Here is a 16,073-nt window from a genome sequence, read left to right as displayed (position 1 = left end):
TCTAAATGCTCTGTGGTGCTATATGAGACAATTTCTGACCACTTTAACCACCAATAAAGCAAAAGATACATTGAAGTACATAATACAAGGGCCATGTAAATGAGACATGAGTTCAAAATCTGGGGGAGGGGGGGGGGGACATTTGATATTGTGTCCCCCACCCTTCAAAAAGTGGGGGGGGGGGGGGAACATGTCCCCCTGTCCCCCCCCCCCCCAGGATTAACGCCCATGTGTGTGGGAACGTAGCGTGCCCAAATTCTTGAACTTGCCCATTTGCCGCTGAAATCAGTAGAACTGTTTTACAAGGGAAACCACAAGACCACCAGATATGACTGTACACCGGTCACCAAACTACTGGACTTTTGGTCAACTGTTTGGTGGCTCATTTTGAGCAGAGGTGTTACTTTAATAACCTCTGAACATCAGATCTAGGCCCAATTTCATAGCACTGCTTTAACAGTAAGCAAAAAAAGTTGTGCTTACTATAGCAGAAAATCATGCTGCTGCTTAAGCACTATTTCATGCTAAGAGTTGCGCGCACATGGAGATTTCTATTGTTACGTCACTGATTTAAGCAAAGTTTTCTTCTGGGGTTAAGCGTGCTTTTGCTGTGCTTACTGCTTAACGGTCCCTATAAGTCGGCACAAAGTCGGCTGTTAAGCAGCGCTATGAAATTGGGCCCTGGTATCACAGAACTTGTTATCTCAAGTGAAGAAAAAAATTTTTTAAGAATGCTTCAATTTTTTTTTAACGTTTGATGTCGGTGTTATGATAGTGTCATGAAGCCTTTTCAGTCACAAACTTTGTTCCGTGTATAAACCATTAAAGCTCATGGTTCACAGGAATTGCTGTTAAAAATGCATCAGCCTTTTATCTAGTAGGAGGTGTGAATGTGCAAAATTCATTCAATTGGTCACTGATTTAAGGTCATTGTACTTCACCATAGAACTGGCTTGGAAATACATTATAAAGCAGTTGTTTCTGGTTTTGTTTCTAGTTATTAGTCATGACAACTAAAACAAACACACATAGAGAAATCAAAACATGCAAGGTCCTGCAAACCCTGAAAGTAGGTCAGCTCCCGTAACTGAAAGGAGGAAAGAAATCATTAACCTCCAAACAAACTCAACAAAAGAGGAAACTTTCACCAATAAGAGGCACTTTGCACCATTGCTGGTGGAGGGTGGAGTGTGTTGCTGCATTTATGTGGGGACAAGAAGCATTAACATTTGAAGTTCCCACAACTCAGTCCAAATGTTCCCATCAGTCCATGCAAGAGCGCAAAATCCTGTGCTGAAGTTGTCTGTTTGCCCAGCTATATTAACGGTACCGTCATACATGTGCGCGTACGTGTAAATGAAAGCAAGACTGAACTAACACAATTCAATCAATCTCAGTTTCTCTTTGTTGTGTGTAATTGTTTTGTTTTGAGTAGACCTGTGTAATTTGGCTGGTACACACTATAATGCACATTGTCAGTACCCTCTTCCTTACACGTAGTACCGGTATGTAACAGTTGTTTGTGTTGAGCATTTTGTACAGTGGTGTTTTTTTTTTTTTTTGGTTGGTTTGTTGTTCCTGTTCCGTGCCCTTGGTAGGTCAGCATTTGTGGGAAGGGTATAAGGGCTTCTATTGTTGGGAAAAACTTGGACTGTGTTGGGGAAACTTATCAAGTACGGCCAAAAACATGTTTAGTCCCCAAAATAACTATCGTTAACCTTACACGCTGTCTCCACAACCCAGAAAATAAAAAAAAAACATGCTTTCTCCTTGAGGTTGAGAGTTCCTGTTTTGTTTCCAGGGAATCATCCTATAACAAAACATATAACCTTCACTTAACCAAACTTTCAAGTTGAATCTGTTCTAAAACAGCACATGTATTACCGTTTGTAGACATGATGTTTGGGGACTTTTGTTGTCATACATGTATATATCAATCAATCTAGTTTTATTTCATAACTTCATAATGAAAACATATAAAGTACGTAACTTAATAGATAAACAAAACATAAAAGTAAAAGACAAAGATAAGTAACACAGATAAATGAAAAGCAGAGAAGTTATAAGGAAGTTGTAAGAAGTCCAAGGACTTATGAAACTCTCCCTTTTAAACCCCCCACCCACCCCCCCCCCCCCACCCCGAGAGAAAATCCCAAGTGTTCCCTTTACGCCCAACTACCACACCCCAGCCTAAGATGTTCCATTAACTTAATAAAGACAAGAATGTATGTATAAAACAATGAACAATGTAAACACTGTGAGAGTGCCAAAGTAGTAATAAACAAAATAAACAAAATCAATTTCCTTGCAAGTAGTTTCTATACAATGTTTTGAAAACAGTTAAAGACTTCGCTTCAGAAATGAAAGATGGCAATCCGTTCCAGAGTTTGCAGCCTTGATAGCGAATGCTGTGTTGGAGAGCTGTGGTTTTACATTTAACTTGGGTTTTCACTGAGTCATCCAGTCCTTTACAACCATGACACTCTGTTGATATTTTTTTGGTAATGCATGGCTGACTTTTGCCATGACCTTTCAGCACTACAACAAAACTAAACAAATAAGTACACTTGGCAGATACATCACACTAAATTTAAATGACGGCACAATTTGCATGAAAAACATTGAAACAGTCACAGAGATTAAATACACTTTCCATCAAGAACTCTTTGAGTTCTTTGATTTTAATTTCAGATTTATCCTTTGTTTTCCTGTGAAGTGGAACTTGGAGGCAACTGGAAGCACTGAGTCTTTTATTTATTCCTTCCGACTTGTTAAACAACGTACGTGCACATGTGCCGGTACACGTCCATCGTAATCACATGATCAAGAAGTACATTTATGTAGCATTTCCTTCCTGTTGTCATTGTATTGTGCAAATCAAGGTTACATACGTGCATGATCATTATGGTGCCCCTCTGTCGTCATTGAACAAAACAGCTTTCATGAACACACGTGAACAAAAACACAGCACACACATATTTGGTACATCGACATCTTGTATGTAGAATTAGCAATAAGAGGTACAGATTTTCCCAAAGTATTTCTTAAATACACAAACAATATCATGAATGTACATGTACATGTGCTTGTACGTACATGTATCAATAGTCAGCATGTACATGTTGGAAAGCCGACAACGTAAGCTTTCATTTTGGTATGGAGCTAATATAGCCCATGTTCTGGAGTTATGACATTGCATATTACTTCCTTGGAGTTTGTACTCATCCGAGAGAACAGGCTTTGAAATACCTGGCTCGATTGTAGATGTGGGCACGACGCACTCAAAATTGTCATTTTTCCCCACTTTTTTCATTGAAATCAACTTTTCTGCGAATGAAGCCCAAAACGTTGGGTAACCAAGATGTCATTCATGACAGACAATGAAAATCACACTTTGACGAAATTTTCACCCTCTCAATGTTGAGCGGGCCATTACACGATAATGCACAGCACGACTTACATGTAATACCCTTTTTTTTGCAGAGCGGGTCACATTTTGTTCAAATATCGTGGAGAGGAAGAGACACGTTCACAAAAGTCAGATTTACAGCTGCATTTAGACGGCTCATCCAAAAAATATCATATACGTACATTTTCAGTTTGGCCACCAGAAGTTCAGTTCACAAAATGACCAAACAAATAAACCTAACAAAGTATAGTAAAAACAAAATGGATTTTCTACTTTTTCCTTTTGTTAGTGCATGTGAGTAAGCATATTTTATGCTTTGAAAAAGATATTGCCATGCATGCATGGCTTCCAATAATCATGTGATCTACATGTAGATCAGTTGTCGGTCAAATAACCAAAAATAGGGGTTTTTTGTAATCGGTCCTGTCTGAGCACTGGTTTCGAATTGAGATTTTTTTACCCCCATTACTTCTCCTTTTTGATGATGATTCTGTGGCACGTGATCTTGCCATTACACAGTTACATGTACGTGCATGGTTTTAGCATTTTTATCTAAATTAATTGAATCTGCAATCTAGATAGAAACTTGGAAGTGAAAGAGATTTGTTTCTAAATTGAATCATCCCTACAAGAAAAGGAATTATTCAATAATCAGTTCCTGTTTCACTGTATTATTTATTGTCCTCTGCATTGATAAAGTACACGTACACATTATAATGTACTCTTGCATGCTATGCATTAAAAAGTGTGCTTTGCTACATGAAGCTTTAGATTTTTATATATGTTATATTTTTCTTCTTCATATGTAGGACAAAACATACTTAATCTCTCATTGCACCCCATTTGTGTGGAAAGACCCGCTCGTCGTCACTTTGATCATCCTCAAAACTTATATTTTTCTCTTTCTCTCTCTCTCCCCCCAACCTGTTTTTACAATTGAGTCATATTGTTAGTACTACAGAACAAACACTGGGTCTTACATGTACTGGGTGAGTAAAAAAAAAAAGGAAACCCAAATGTTGGGACCATTGTTTTAGTGAAGTTCTGCATGTAGCACTTTCAAAATCTAGGATATGAAGCTTTCTTTTAGTACAAGAATCATTCACATCACTCATGTACATTTCAAGTTACGGAAATTTAAACACAACCTCCGTTTTAAGGTTCTGTCCACCGATCACAAAAAAGGTGTGCGTTCTTTCAGCAAAACGAAAACAATTCACACACATCCGTATGCGATTTGTTTTCATTTGCTGAAAGAACACTCAACTTTTTTTGTGATCCGTGGACAGAATCTTAAAACGGCGGTTGTGTTTAAAATTCCATAACTTGAAAAGTACATGAGTGATGTGAATGATTCTTGCATTTAAAGAAAGCTTATGAATTGGGCTTTCGTATCCTAGGTTTTGTTAGTGCTACATGCAGAACTTCACTAAAACAATAGTCCCGACATTTGGGTTTCGCTTTTTTTTATTCACCCTGTACAGAACAAACGCTGGGTCCTACATCTATGTGTCCATTTTGTACTCCAGTGATTGGTACATGTATAATCTTAGTCTTGTTTCGACATAGCCTATGTATATGTATATATGTAATTGTCAAAAACAATCCAAAACCTTGAATTTTAAAATTAAAACATTACAATATATATACCAAAAGCTGAAGAAAGTCAGCTTCATTTCCAAAATATTTTTATAATTTATGTAATTGTTTACAGAAATACATGTATCTCCCCCGCAAAACAAGTGATGCCTTTGTATCGGTAGTGATATGGTCCATGGGTTTCATACAACCTCTGTGCATTTCACCCCCTCATGCATATATAAACTCAATGCACCCATCACACAGACTTTTGTATAATTTCAGAAATACAATCATTCTGACATGTATACATGTAAACTGTACATTGGAGTTTGAAGTCACCAAACACAGCATGGTGTTTAAAAAACCTCAAATATTTTTTTCTCTCTAAATGAGGGTTGGTTTCTCAAGTTAATTAGTTCAAAGTGTATACATGTATAAGCCCTTTACTTGAACTAAACGCTTCCTCGTGTTTTCAAGTTTAAAAAACACACCCCTTTTGTGCACCAAGTCAAAGTGCACTGTACCGTGCCTCAAAACTGTCTTACATATAAACTTGAAATCTGTTAAAAATCACAATATGGTATATCAGTGCTAGAGACTGTGCAAACACTTGTGATTTCTGTGACCTAAAGGAAAGCTTAATTTGTACTTGTGAAACAGCTTTCAATTGTATTGAGTTGGCGAGAAAATTGACTAAAAGCTTTGTGTACATGGCGACCGATATATTGAAGTTGTGTTTTCTGTCCGGTCTCAGCATTGGCAAATTCAATGTAATTATGGAATAGTCTACTATTCTCTCTTAGATGTTCAAGGTCATATAATATTGTTAAACCCAAACTTAAACTGTACCTTTTGTAATGTTAAATATTTTATAGTTAATGCGTCTCTGCCCTTCGACTTTGTATGGCAATCCTAAAAGTATGATTATTTTCTGTAATAATTTGTCTGTTTTTGTGAAATGGCATGCCTAACACAAGTTATGCTTTTAAGGTTTTGCCACCTCTAGTATCCTTTATTTCTTCTTCAATACTTATCTTATTCTTCATTTCTGTCATGAAGAGGAAATAAATGTGTTTGTATACATGATACATGGCACAGATTTGAGACACAGTGATGTTAACATACGTGTGCGCTTTCCTGTGGAAGCCAGGTGGGAACGAGAGACCCCAAGCTCCTATAAGAAAGTGCACATGTAAACAAAATATGACGTCCTTATGTTCCAGGTCTGTCACCCATTTTGAGTAATTTCAAGTGACAAAAACACCAACGTCTATGTAGAGATGCTCTAAAGAAAGTGTGCAATGTTACATCAGCGTATGATCAATGCAGAAAATCTTATTCGACTGCATGCAAAACCGGAAGTGATAACAGTAAAAAGTGAAGGGGTTTTCCCTGATTCATTCATCAGCATGTGAGTCTTCTGCATGCAGACTCAAAGCCTAAGTATAATCTCAATTTTTGTTCCCTGCGCCCTAAAGATAAGTGGGAAAAATACATTTTTTCTTGCTGCAGAAATATGTATAATAATGTGGAACCTTTTTCTGTCCTTTGTTTCCTACAGCAATGCTGAATACGCCTCTGCAGAGAATAACAAAGCTGACAATGGTCCTGAGCGTAAGTATACAACAAATTGAGACAATCGGCCAATAGCGACTATGATGAATATTCATACCTGTACGGTACGAATACATTTATAAGATCATTACATAAATGGTGATGTTATGAGTGGTGTAGCCAGGGTTCTCATCCTAAGGGAGCAAGTGGGGGGCTGGATGTTACAATGGGGGGGGCCAAGTTCATCCATGCTGAAAGGTATACAGGTTTTTTTCACCGCACACCCGGCCTACGTAAATTCCAAAAGTGCCGTGGGGGGGGGGGGGGGGGGGGGGGAGGGGGAGGGGGGAGAACACCATCTTCCCATGGGGGTGCCGTTCAAAACCGACATCGGTTTTTGTGACAAAATTTTAAACCTGCTAATCATGGTTACTTATAGGACGGGTGCTTTTCTCAGGATGACAAATTTCTGGTGGGAATTAATGTACATCTTGGGAATGATTTGGATCATCGCAACTTTATTACGCCCGGCTGAAACAGATGTCAGTGTACTTTGGTTTTGTCATTTTATACTGACCCCAACTGTAACTTTGTCACAGTGACACACTCCGGACGGACAAGGTCACAGTGACAATCCAAAATGTTGTGTCATGGCACGGTTGAATGACGTACAATGTATGAAGTTGTGACAACCTTGACAATGGAGCAGTAAATTGTTTCTTTAGTGAGCAATTTAGGCTAACAATACATGATTCATTTTTACAGATCTTATTTTTCACACAACTGGCCACGTAAACATTCTGATTTCAATTTTGGGTCCATATTTGACGGTCAAATAATGTATTATAATCCCATTCTATATATAGTTTACAGACCATTACGAGCAAATTATTCGATTGTTGGCAAGTGATGTTTTGTTGAAAACTTTTAGCAAACATTTGCCTACTTTCAGACAGAAAAGTTTTAAGATGTGTGTTAATACATAACCTAATTCGGACACACCACGCTAGCGTAATGGTTCACGCACTTATGGCGTGAAGTACGCACGTACTAATTTCATTCTGCATGTGGACAAAGCCATGGTGTCTTCCTGTGAACGTCAGACGGCGTCGGCAATGTGTTCCAATGTCTCTCCCAGTGGTCTCCCCCAACTCTCCCTTTCTTACCGTTGAGGGGGTACTTGTTCACGGAGCCCATGGTACAAATTAAACCTGTGGAAAAGTCCTTGAATCAAATTCCCTTGGAAATGGAATCAGACTACATATCTAGTCATATTCCCTAACGTGGCGCACTTCGAAGCTTACCCAACTTTCCTCGTGTAGTGTTGCCAAACCTCTTTGTTGACAAACCTCAAATTCATGCAGTGAAATACTGGTACTTTTACCTCATTAATGCTTGCTATTTAACCTCTGTGAACAATTTCAGTTTCATAAAATTTAAGCTGAAATTAAAAAACGGTGGCATCCGGAAATTGGGCACAAATTGGCGGAGTGTTCCCTAACGTGACGCACTTAAATAAATCTCGGAAAATTCCAAAGTAACATTTAAGAATTTCTGTAAACTTGATAAATTCTGATAAATCATTATTATCTCTACTTAAATACCAAGCCAGATGTTTGTCAGAAAATTATTTTCTTATGTTTCGGGGCATTTTCAAAGGGTTCAAAATAAAATCGAAAAATCACACCAAAATATGTTTTTCTTTTAACTTTGTAGGGGGTAAATAAACTCGCGATTTATAAACAGGAGTGTTTAGAACTTGATAAAATTTCACTTAAAACTTTTGCTCTAGCTAGGCGCTACAGGCGAAAAATCAAAGTGCGCCACGTTAGGGGCCGCGCCACGTTAGGGTACATCAACAATATATGTAAGTCTGTTCATTAGTAAGCAACACCAATATCAGTGACCCAGATTCAGTCTCAAAGCCTGTTGACCTGTCCAAATTGGGACTAGTCCACCCAGTAATTATAAATACTCCAACACACATGTAACAGTAATATAAATCCAACCTACAAAATCATCCTTGAATCATTGTCTCTGTACTTGAACCAGACTGAGTCCGGAGCCAGACTGAGTCCGTAAATTAGTAAGCTATGCCAATTCACTCCTTTCACACTCCCCCATTGGGCATGCAGAGCCCCGATCTGGCAACTGTACACAATAAAAATAGCCGGTTCATTGATCTTAACTCCGACACGGGAATCACTGAACCGGCTTTATTTATTGTGTAAAGTTGCCAGAGGCTCTGCATGCCGATGGCGGAAGTGTGAAAAGAGCGAATATATCAGTGACAGAGACGTTCCGTCTCAAAACCTTGTGGACCGGTCCAAATTAGGACTTGTCTGTGGGTCTAACAACTGAGTGCATTCCAGCACACATATGACAGTAATATCTGGTCATCCATAATGACTGTTTGAGTAACGTTGACCTTCTAAACTCCAAACAAGTACGCAAATTCCGGCTACGGTCATACTTTACTAATAAAATAACCACTCCACTGAAATAGTGGCCTAGTGTGTTTTGCTCAGGAAATCCTGTGCCGGTGTACTGCTGAGGATGACCAGGTGTTGGCTTCCTGTCAATTCCACCAATCAAAGATGGCTTAACGTAGGGGAAAGAGTTTAAGACTAAGAAAAGTAAAGTTTCATGTGGGGCATGCATCGTAATATCCTTTGACTTGTATATGAATACATGCATCATTCATGTCAGATAATGGTGAATTGCTTAGCTGGTGTGAGGGACCACGGATTTCCGTTTATTAGAAGGGGATTTTTCATCCGTCAATGTTTGTTCAATTTGGGCGATTTACAATGCAGTGCGCCACCAAGAGTTTACCACGGAGAGTTCATTTTTCCCAGTGCATTGTGGGAGATGGTCGACACATACGCAGCGCGGGACATTTGAAATTGTTAGTTTTTCCAGTCAGTTGTTTCGTAAGCGTATGCTTCAAGTATAAGTTATAAGTTTGCCCTTTTCTTTTCTTTTTATCAATATGGTGTTTTGTGTAAGGCGGCAGAACGCTATGCCGAATCTATAACAAATTAGCTCAAGGTGTCTACTGACACTCATTCAAATGGGCGGTGTTTTGTCGACAGTAAACTTGAAAAATTGACTCTCCATGGCAAACTCTTGGTGGCGCACTGCATTATGAATCGCCCAAATTGAACACACACTCGTACAGTTACACTTGAAGCATTTTTTGTTGTCTGCCAAGGATCTCCATGCAACTTGGGCCCATCATATAACTTTTGAAAAGAAATTAGTGAATAGAAAAGGAGTAAAAAGTAAATTGAGAAGATGGACTTGCACTTTATTTAAGAGCAAATCCATTTATATTTACATTTATTTCATTTTTCGGAATACTTTTGTTACAACAATTACAAACAATAACATTAAATACTCAGAAATACACAAGAACATTTAGACAAAACATACACAATATAATATTTAACCAGCTGCCACTGGATCACCCGAAAGAAACATGGTTTCTGTCGAGGGGCTCTCCAACTGATTAAAGTGCATTTCACTGACATAAATCCAATGCATTGCCAGGTCAGTTTCCAATGGGAGTTTTGTTCAAACTGGATGATAATAAACAGAATAGGACAACACATGGTCCTTTTCATGGCAGCAAAATTCGTCCCTAAATTATATACTAAATTGTATACATGTTCGGCGGTGTGGAAAAGGCACAGTGCAACCTGTTTGCCAGTCTGGGGAAAAAAAGGTGACCAAAAAATGGCACTCGTAATAGGCTGCTATTAAAAACAGGGCACTTCTTTTACAAAAAAAAAGGCCAGGTGTTAAAAAAAGGGCATTCTTTACAAATATTAGGGAGGGGGTTAAACGCTGCTGAAAAAAAGGGCACTTGAATGGAAAGGGCAGTCTTTACAAAATATTGGAAGGGGGGGGGGGGTTTAAATACCTCCTTACACCACCCCAACCCTCCCCATGTGAATTGATTTTGTTTTGCTGAAAGAAAGCTAACCATATTTGTGATTCGTGGACAAAACTATTAAACAGTGTTCTGTTTCTGGAGAAGGACATGAGTGATTTGAATGATTCTTGTACTAAAAGAAAGCTTATTAATTGGGCTTTCATATCCTAGATTTTGAAAGGGCTGCATGCAGAACTTCATAAAAAAAATTGGTCCTGACATTTGGGTTTTCCTTTTTACTCGCCCTGTATAAAACCATGCAGTATTCCCCAGCACATCTGTATTACTTTTTTCCCCCAGAATAAATGATGGCCTTGTGCGCCCTTTTTTACACCCATTGCACAAATACTTTGGTTCGGCTGAGGTTTACTGTCCCAGATGTGGGCAGTTGTATACCGCAGTAAGCTCAGGCGTGCTTTGTCATGTAAATATTTCAATAGCTGCAAGCAGCCCTGAACTTCTCAGAACGACAGAAATAAACTTTGGAAAGCCCCAGTAAACTTGGTGAATATAATGATGAAAAAAAATCAAGGGTGAAGATTTTTAGGATGTAATAAACAGCCAGTGAGTGTTTGATTTGACATTTTTCTAGTGCCAAGGCTAGTAACGGATTCAACTCTTGAATCAAGTTTTGATAGGTTTTTGAACTGAAGTGGAAAGGTGGCAAAAGGTCAAAGATATAAAGATTGTACAAATGTAAGTTCAACAAGATGTGGCTGCTACATGTACAACCAGTTAGGCCCCCCCCAAAAAATCGGTCTCTTGTCAGCGTGCGTGTCGATTTTGATCATGCGCGTCGATGTTTTTTTCCCCAAATTTTCCGCGGTAGCTACAACAGCAATGGAGGGCACCAAGGCAAATGATGGAGGACACCAACGCTTATGAGGACACAAAAAAAGCAAAATAGTACCCACCTTGTCTGTACAATCCAAGCTTAAAAAAAGGAAAGGAAAAAAAACCCACATCGCCGCATCAATTCCGGAACTTTGGCCTGACCAGAGACCGACTTTTTTTGTTTTGGCCTTACATATTTGAGGCTTTAGATTTTTTTTTCGGACTTTAGTCTGAAATCAGCTTTTTTGAATCTGAGAGAGAGAGACATCAAAAGAATTGCATCTTCAAACCTTTCTCCAAAATTTCAAACTTATCTTAAATGTCATAATATCATCCCTAGTATTATCATTCTAGTTTACTGCTACAAGAACCAATCGAAAGATGGATTGGGCTAGACTGCCATAATGATGTCCATATAGGCCTATGTACATATAAGTTCTTCAGTCATTCAACACACACAGACCTTGATGAAAAAGCTGTGCTAAATATTTCCTTATAAAGAAGACAGACATGCTTCCATTGACTCATACGACAATTTCATGTTTTCCTTCCTGTTATTGGGAGCGGAACCAAGAACTGAGAATGCTCTGCCACAATGACTACACCGCAATTGACACGCGGGATCATTCTGTTGATTCACTGGGGACTGTTTTGATTGCAAACTGAAAGTGTTTCAGATTTCAGTGCTGGAAAGTTCCCTTTTGTTACAAGGACTGTCTCAAGTTTCTGTGAAAATGGAAAGAAGAATCAGTCGTTGGGGAAAAGTAAAAAATGTCTTTGTTTAGTTTGAGACAAGATTTTCCTGGTTCACCGGCAGATCAAAGGATCTCTCACCTTTTATTATTATTATTACTAATCATTTCTGGTAATGAAACCAAGGATTCCTCAAAAGCGCCCTAGGCACTGTAGCTCGCAAGCCTGAAGAAACCTGTGGAGAGAAGACAAAGAGAAGAAGTTACAGTTTTAGAGGTGGGAGGAAAAGCCCAGCAGAATATTCTGGGGAAAACCCACAGAATCAGGCAGGGACTGAAAACCCAATCCACATATTGGCCCAGGCGGGATTCGAACCCGGGTCACAGCGGTGGAAGGCGAGGAAAGTACCGCTACGCCAACCTGACTCCCCAACGTGAACTTGAGTCCCTGTACAAATTGGGATAAATAGCCGACGTAATTGAGGTGTACTGGCAAATTGAAACATAACTGGGCAGGAATGGGGGGGGGGTTGCGACTTTGCTGGTATTAAAGGGAATATATAACATTTGCAAACATCGAAAAATAAAACTACCAAGTTTTAATGAAATACCTTACTATGATGTTGGTAAATGACAGTCTAAAGCATCCTATAAATTGTGGCACCTGGCGTGAAGTCATTTTCAAGAAAATGGTATTTTTGTATACATTTTCAACGGTGGTCGGCCGACCACCGTTGGAAAAACCCAACTATTTTTCAACTACTGCTCCAAATTTACCATTTTTTTTTTCAGTCCAAATTTTGTTTGCTATTGGTTACATGTTCATGAATGGGTGCAGGCCAGCTAGATTGCTTCCCTTACCTTACAAATTTCCCGCATCTATAAATGGATCCATTTTATCTTCAGTGGAGTCGGGGAACCAAACTACTTGAACATTTTTGTTTTTCTTGGTTTTTCCAGCATTTTCGACCACAAAACTTCAAACATGTCAGTGTACCAAGATTTGATCTATTATACCAACCCCTCAAATAGTTCATTTCTGAAAAAAAAAAAAGCCAATGATTTACATTCCTTTAAGAAAGAGAACAAGATTCTCCTTAAAATCCTTTTTGTTGCACTTGTACAAATCAGGGTTTTTATTGAATAGTAAAATGGATCTTCAAGTTGGGACTGTTGAGGAACATGAACATGTCTCACGTCTCAGTTGACGTAAACAAAAACAAACTATGTTGATTTTACATTAATGTATTACAGTGGAACGTCGCTATACCAAACACCGCTATACTGAACATTCAGCTGTACCGAACGTCATCTTGGCTCCCGATTTTCGTGTATAAAACATACCAGACATTGTTGTTGAAAAATGTCACAGAAAAGTGACAAGTCGCTATTATTTCTTATTAAGGGAAAAGCCACCTAATGCTGTAAGTAGTAAGCTCATAAACTGTGTAAATAGTCGGCACGTGTTCAAAGTCGCATTTCAGTAACTACCAGGGCGTGCAGTTCTGAAGGGAGCTATTTAATTGATCGAGAGTGTGTAGCGGAGCACAAGCAGCTTAAAATCACTATTCCGAACGATCGCAATTGCGAACAATTTCTGTGGATCTCATGATGTTCGTTATAGCGGCGTTCCACTGTATAGATAATTCCAAACTCATCTAAAGTTCAATATATTGAAGCTTTGAAACATGTAAAAGTCACTAAGGCTCCGGTTTCTGGTATGCGCACGCGTCGCCGTAGCCATGCGCGTCGGCAAAATGAAAAATTCTTTTTTTTCAATGAAAGATGATGTCTCAAAACCAAACTCACCGGTTTGACTGGAATCCTGCTGCTGCACAATTTTAACGTGTTTTTGGATGGGGTTATGATCGAGAATAAGCTCTATGTGGCCTCTCTGGACTCCCATATATTTGCACTAAGTTTAGTCGGGCACCATTTGCAGTCATCAGCCGACATTTGAGGCAAAAAAATCAGATAAAAAAAAAAGAAGCCGCGTCGCTGCACCACTTTTTGGGCAAGCTCCATACCAGAAACCGGAGACTTTTTTTTTGGCCTAACTGTGAAGGTTAAAAGTGGGTGAACTCATTTGGACTCACAATCTTTGGAGCAAAACTGAAATATTTTCTTTTTAAAATAGAAATATTTTCTTACTAAAATAGACTTGTCATTTTCTTTAACCTCCCATCAGGATCTTCTGAAACGCACTCCTCCTGCCCACGAGGACTACTCCATTCTTGCCCAGGTGTTGGAGAAGACCCGGACGTTCTTCAAGCAAATTGACGACGCCACCAGGGAAACAGATACATCCAAACAGGTCGGAATAACTAAATCCACATTTGTGCAATTTACTGGAATGCATTGAACGTTTATTACATTACATGGTATTTATTTGCTGATGAATCTATAGAACCACACAGTGCAGAGCAGTTTGGGGTGGTACAGGGAGTAACAGGCAGGGAGGTCTTGGGGTGGTTGAAGGACTTATTTTATTTTGTAACTTTTTTATGTTTGTCTGTTAGTCTTTTACATGTATACTTACTTTGCTTACTTTAGGATACCTTTAACATTATTCTGTTTAACAAACTTGTTTAATCGTTCAATAACCAATAACACTCACACAAACTGGCATAGAAAAGACCTTTTTCTCAAAATATACTTTGTTTGTAATATTTTGGCCAAATATGTCACTAAAAGGTTTGAGGTCAGCAAATTGGCTGCAATCACACAAAATTGTACATGCCTGCAGGCCTTCCATATTACCAAGTAAGAGAAGCTTGCTTATCTTGACGCCATCATTTGTGGATTTTACAGAAGAGGAGGTTGATCAAGGAGAGCTACCTGGTGGAGTTTAGTGAGGAGCGGAAACTGAGGCATGTCTTGCTGTGGTCGGACCTGATCATATGTGCCAAGGAAAAGCCTGTCAGGTGGGTATCTACAAGTCTTGTAGTCAAGTCCATCACAAGTCCATCACAAGGCCATCCAAAGTCCATCACAGGTCCATCACTAGTCCGAACACAAGTCCATCACAAGTTCATCACAAGTCCATCACAAGCCCATCACAAGCCCATCACAAGTTTATCACAAGTCCATCATAATTCCATACCTAGTCCGATCACAAGTCCAACACAAGTCCTTCACAAGTCCATTACTAGTCCGATCACAAGTCCATCATACGTCCATCACAAGTGCATCACAAGTGTATCAAAGATCCATCACAAATCCATTACAAGTCTTTCACAAGTCCATCACAAGTGCATTACAAGTCCATCACAAGGCCATCAATGTCCTCCACATGTCCACCACAAATCCATCACAAATCCATTACTATTCCGATCACAAGTCCATCACAAGTCCATCATACGTCCATCACAGGTCCATCACAAGCCCATCACATGTCCATCACAAATCCATCACATGCCCATCAGAAGTCCATCTCATGTCAATCACAAGTCAATCACAAATCCATCACAAGTCTATTGCAAGTCCATCATAAGTCCATGACAAGTAAACCACAAGTCTGTCACAAGTCCGTCACAAATCCATCACAAGTCTATCACAAGTGAATCACAAGTAAATCACAAGTCCATCTTGTGGAGATATGTCATAAGAAAGAAAGAGGGACTCTCCTGAAGACGGTCAGAGCATACTGACCGGAACGTCGAGTTTATACCAATGGTTCTTTTCAGAACCATTCTCTTAGTTGAGAAATTATTCGCACATGGTGTTTCCGCAAACCTTTCATTATTTAAAGAGGGACTTGCTATATTCCAAACCCATACCAAATTAGGACTTATCTTCAGACTCGCATTGTAGGCTTGGTCATGCTTTGTCACTCATTTTAATATGTCATTTTGTTTTCCTTGAACAGTGGAATGTTTCACCGTGACAAGGCCCAGTATGACTGTCAGTGGTACATGCCACTCGCGGAGTTGTCACTGACACCTAATGAGAGATCAGAAGGTGGGTATTTATGAAGATGTTGGTTGGTCTGTCGGTCTGCTTGCCTGTCTGTTTGTCAGTCTGTCCATCTAGTATCCAAATCCTCTCATTCAGCAAACTTGGCAAA

The 16,073-nt window shown here is 39.2% G+C and overlaps 1 protein-coding gene across 2 annotated transcripts in view; it reads left to right on the top strand.

Annotated features, from left to right (window-relative positions):
• Positions 1–16,073, top strand: part of LOC119730335 (active breakpoint cluster region-related protein-like) — a 58,221-nt gene that overhangs the window by 19,825 nt on the left and 22,323 nt on the right. For both annotated transcript variants that reach the window (XM_038203176.1, XM_038203175.1), the window contains exons 7-10: positions 6,552–6,604; positions 14,196–14,321; positions 14,819–14,931; positions 15,876–15,967. In XM_038203176.1, the coding sequence (XP_038059104.1) occupies positions 6,552–6,604; positions 14,196–14,321; positions 14,819–14,931; positions 15,876–15,967 (384 nt within the window). The remainder of the gene's footprint in view (positions 1–6,551; positions 6,605–14,195; positions 14,322–14,818; positions 14,932–15,875; positions 15,968–16,073) is intronic.

Source organism: Patiria miniata, unplaced genomic scaffold, assembly GCF_015706575.1.
Source record: "Patiria miniata isolate m_02_andy unplaced genomic scaffold, ASM1570657v1 HiC_scaffold_22, whole genome shotgun sequence".
Lineage (NCBI taxonomy): Eukaryota > Metazoa > Echinodermata > Asteroidea > Valvatida > Asterinidae > Patiria > Patiria miniata.
This window is presented reverse-complemented; position numbering and strand designations above follow the sequence as displayed.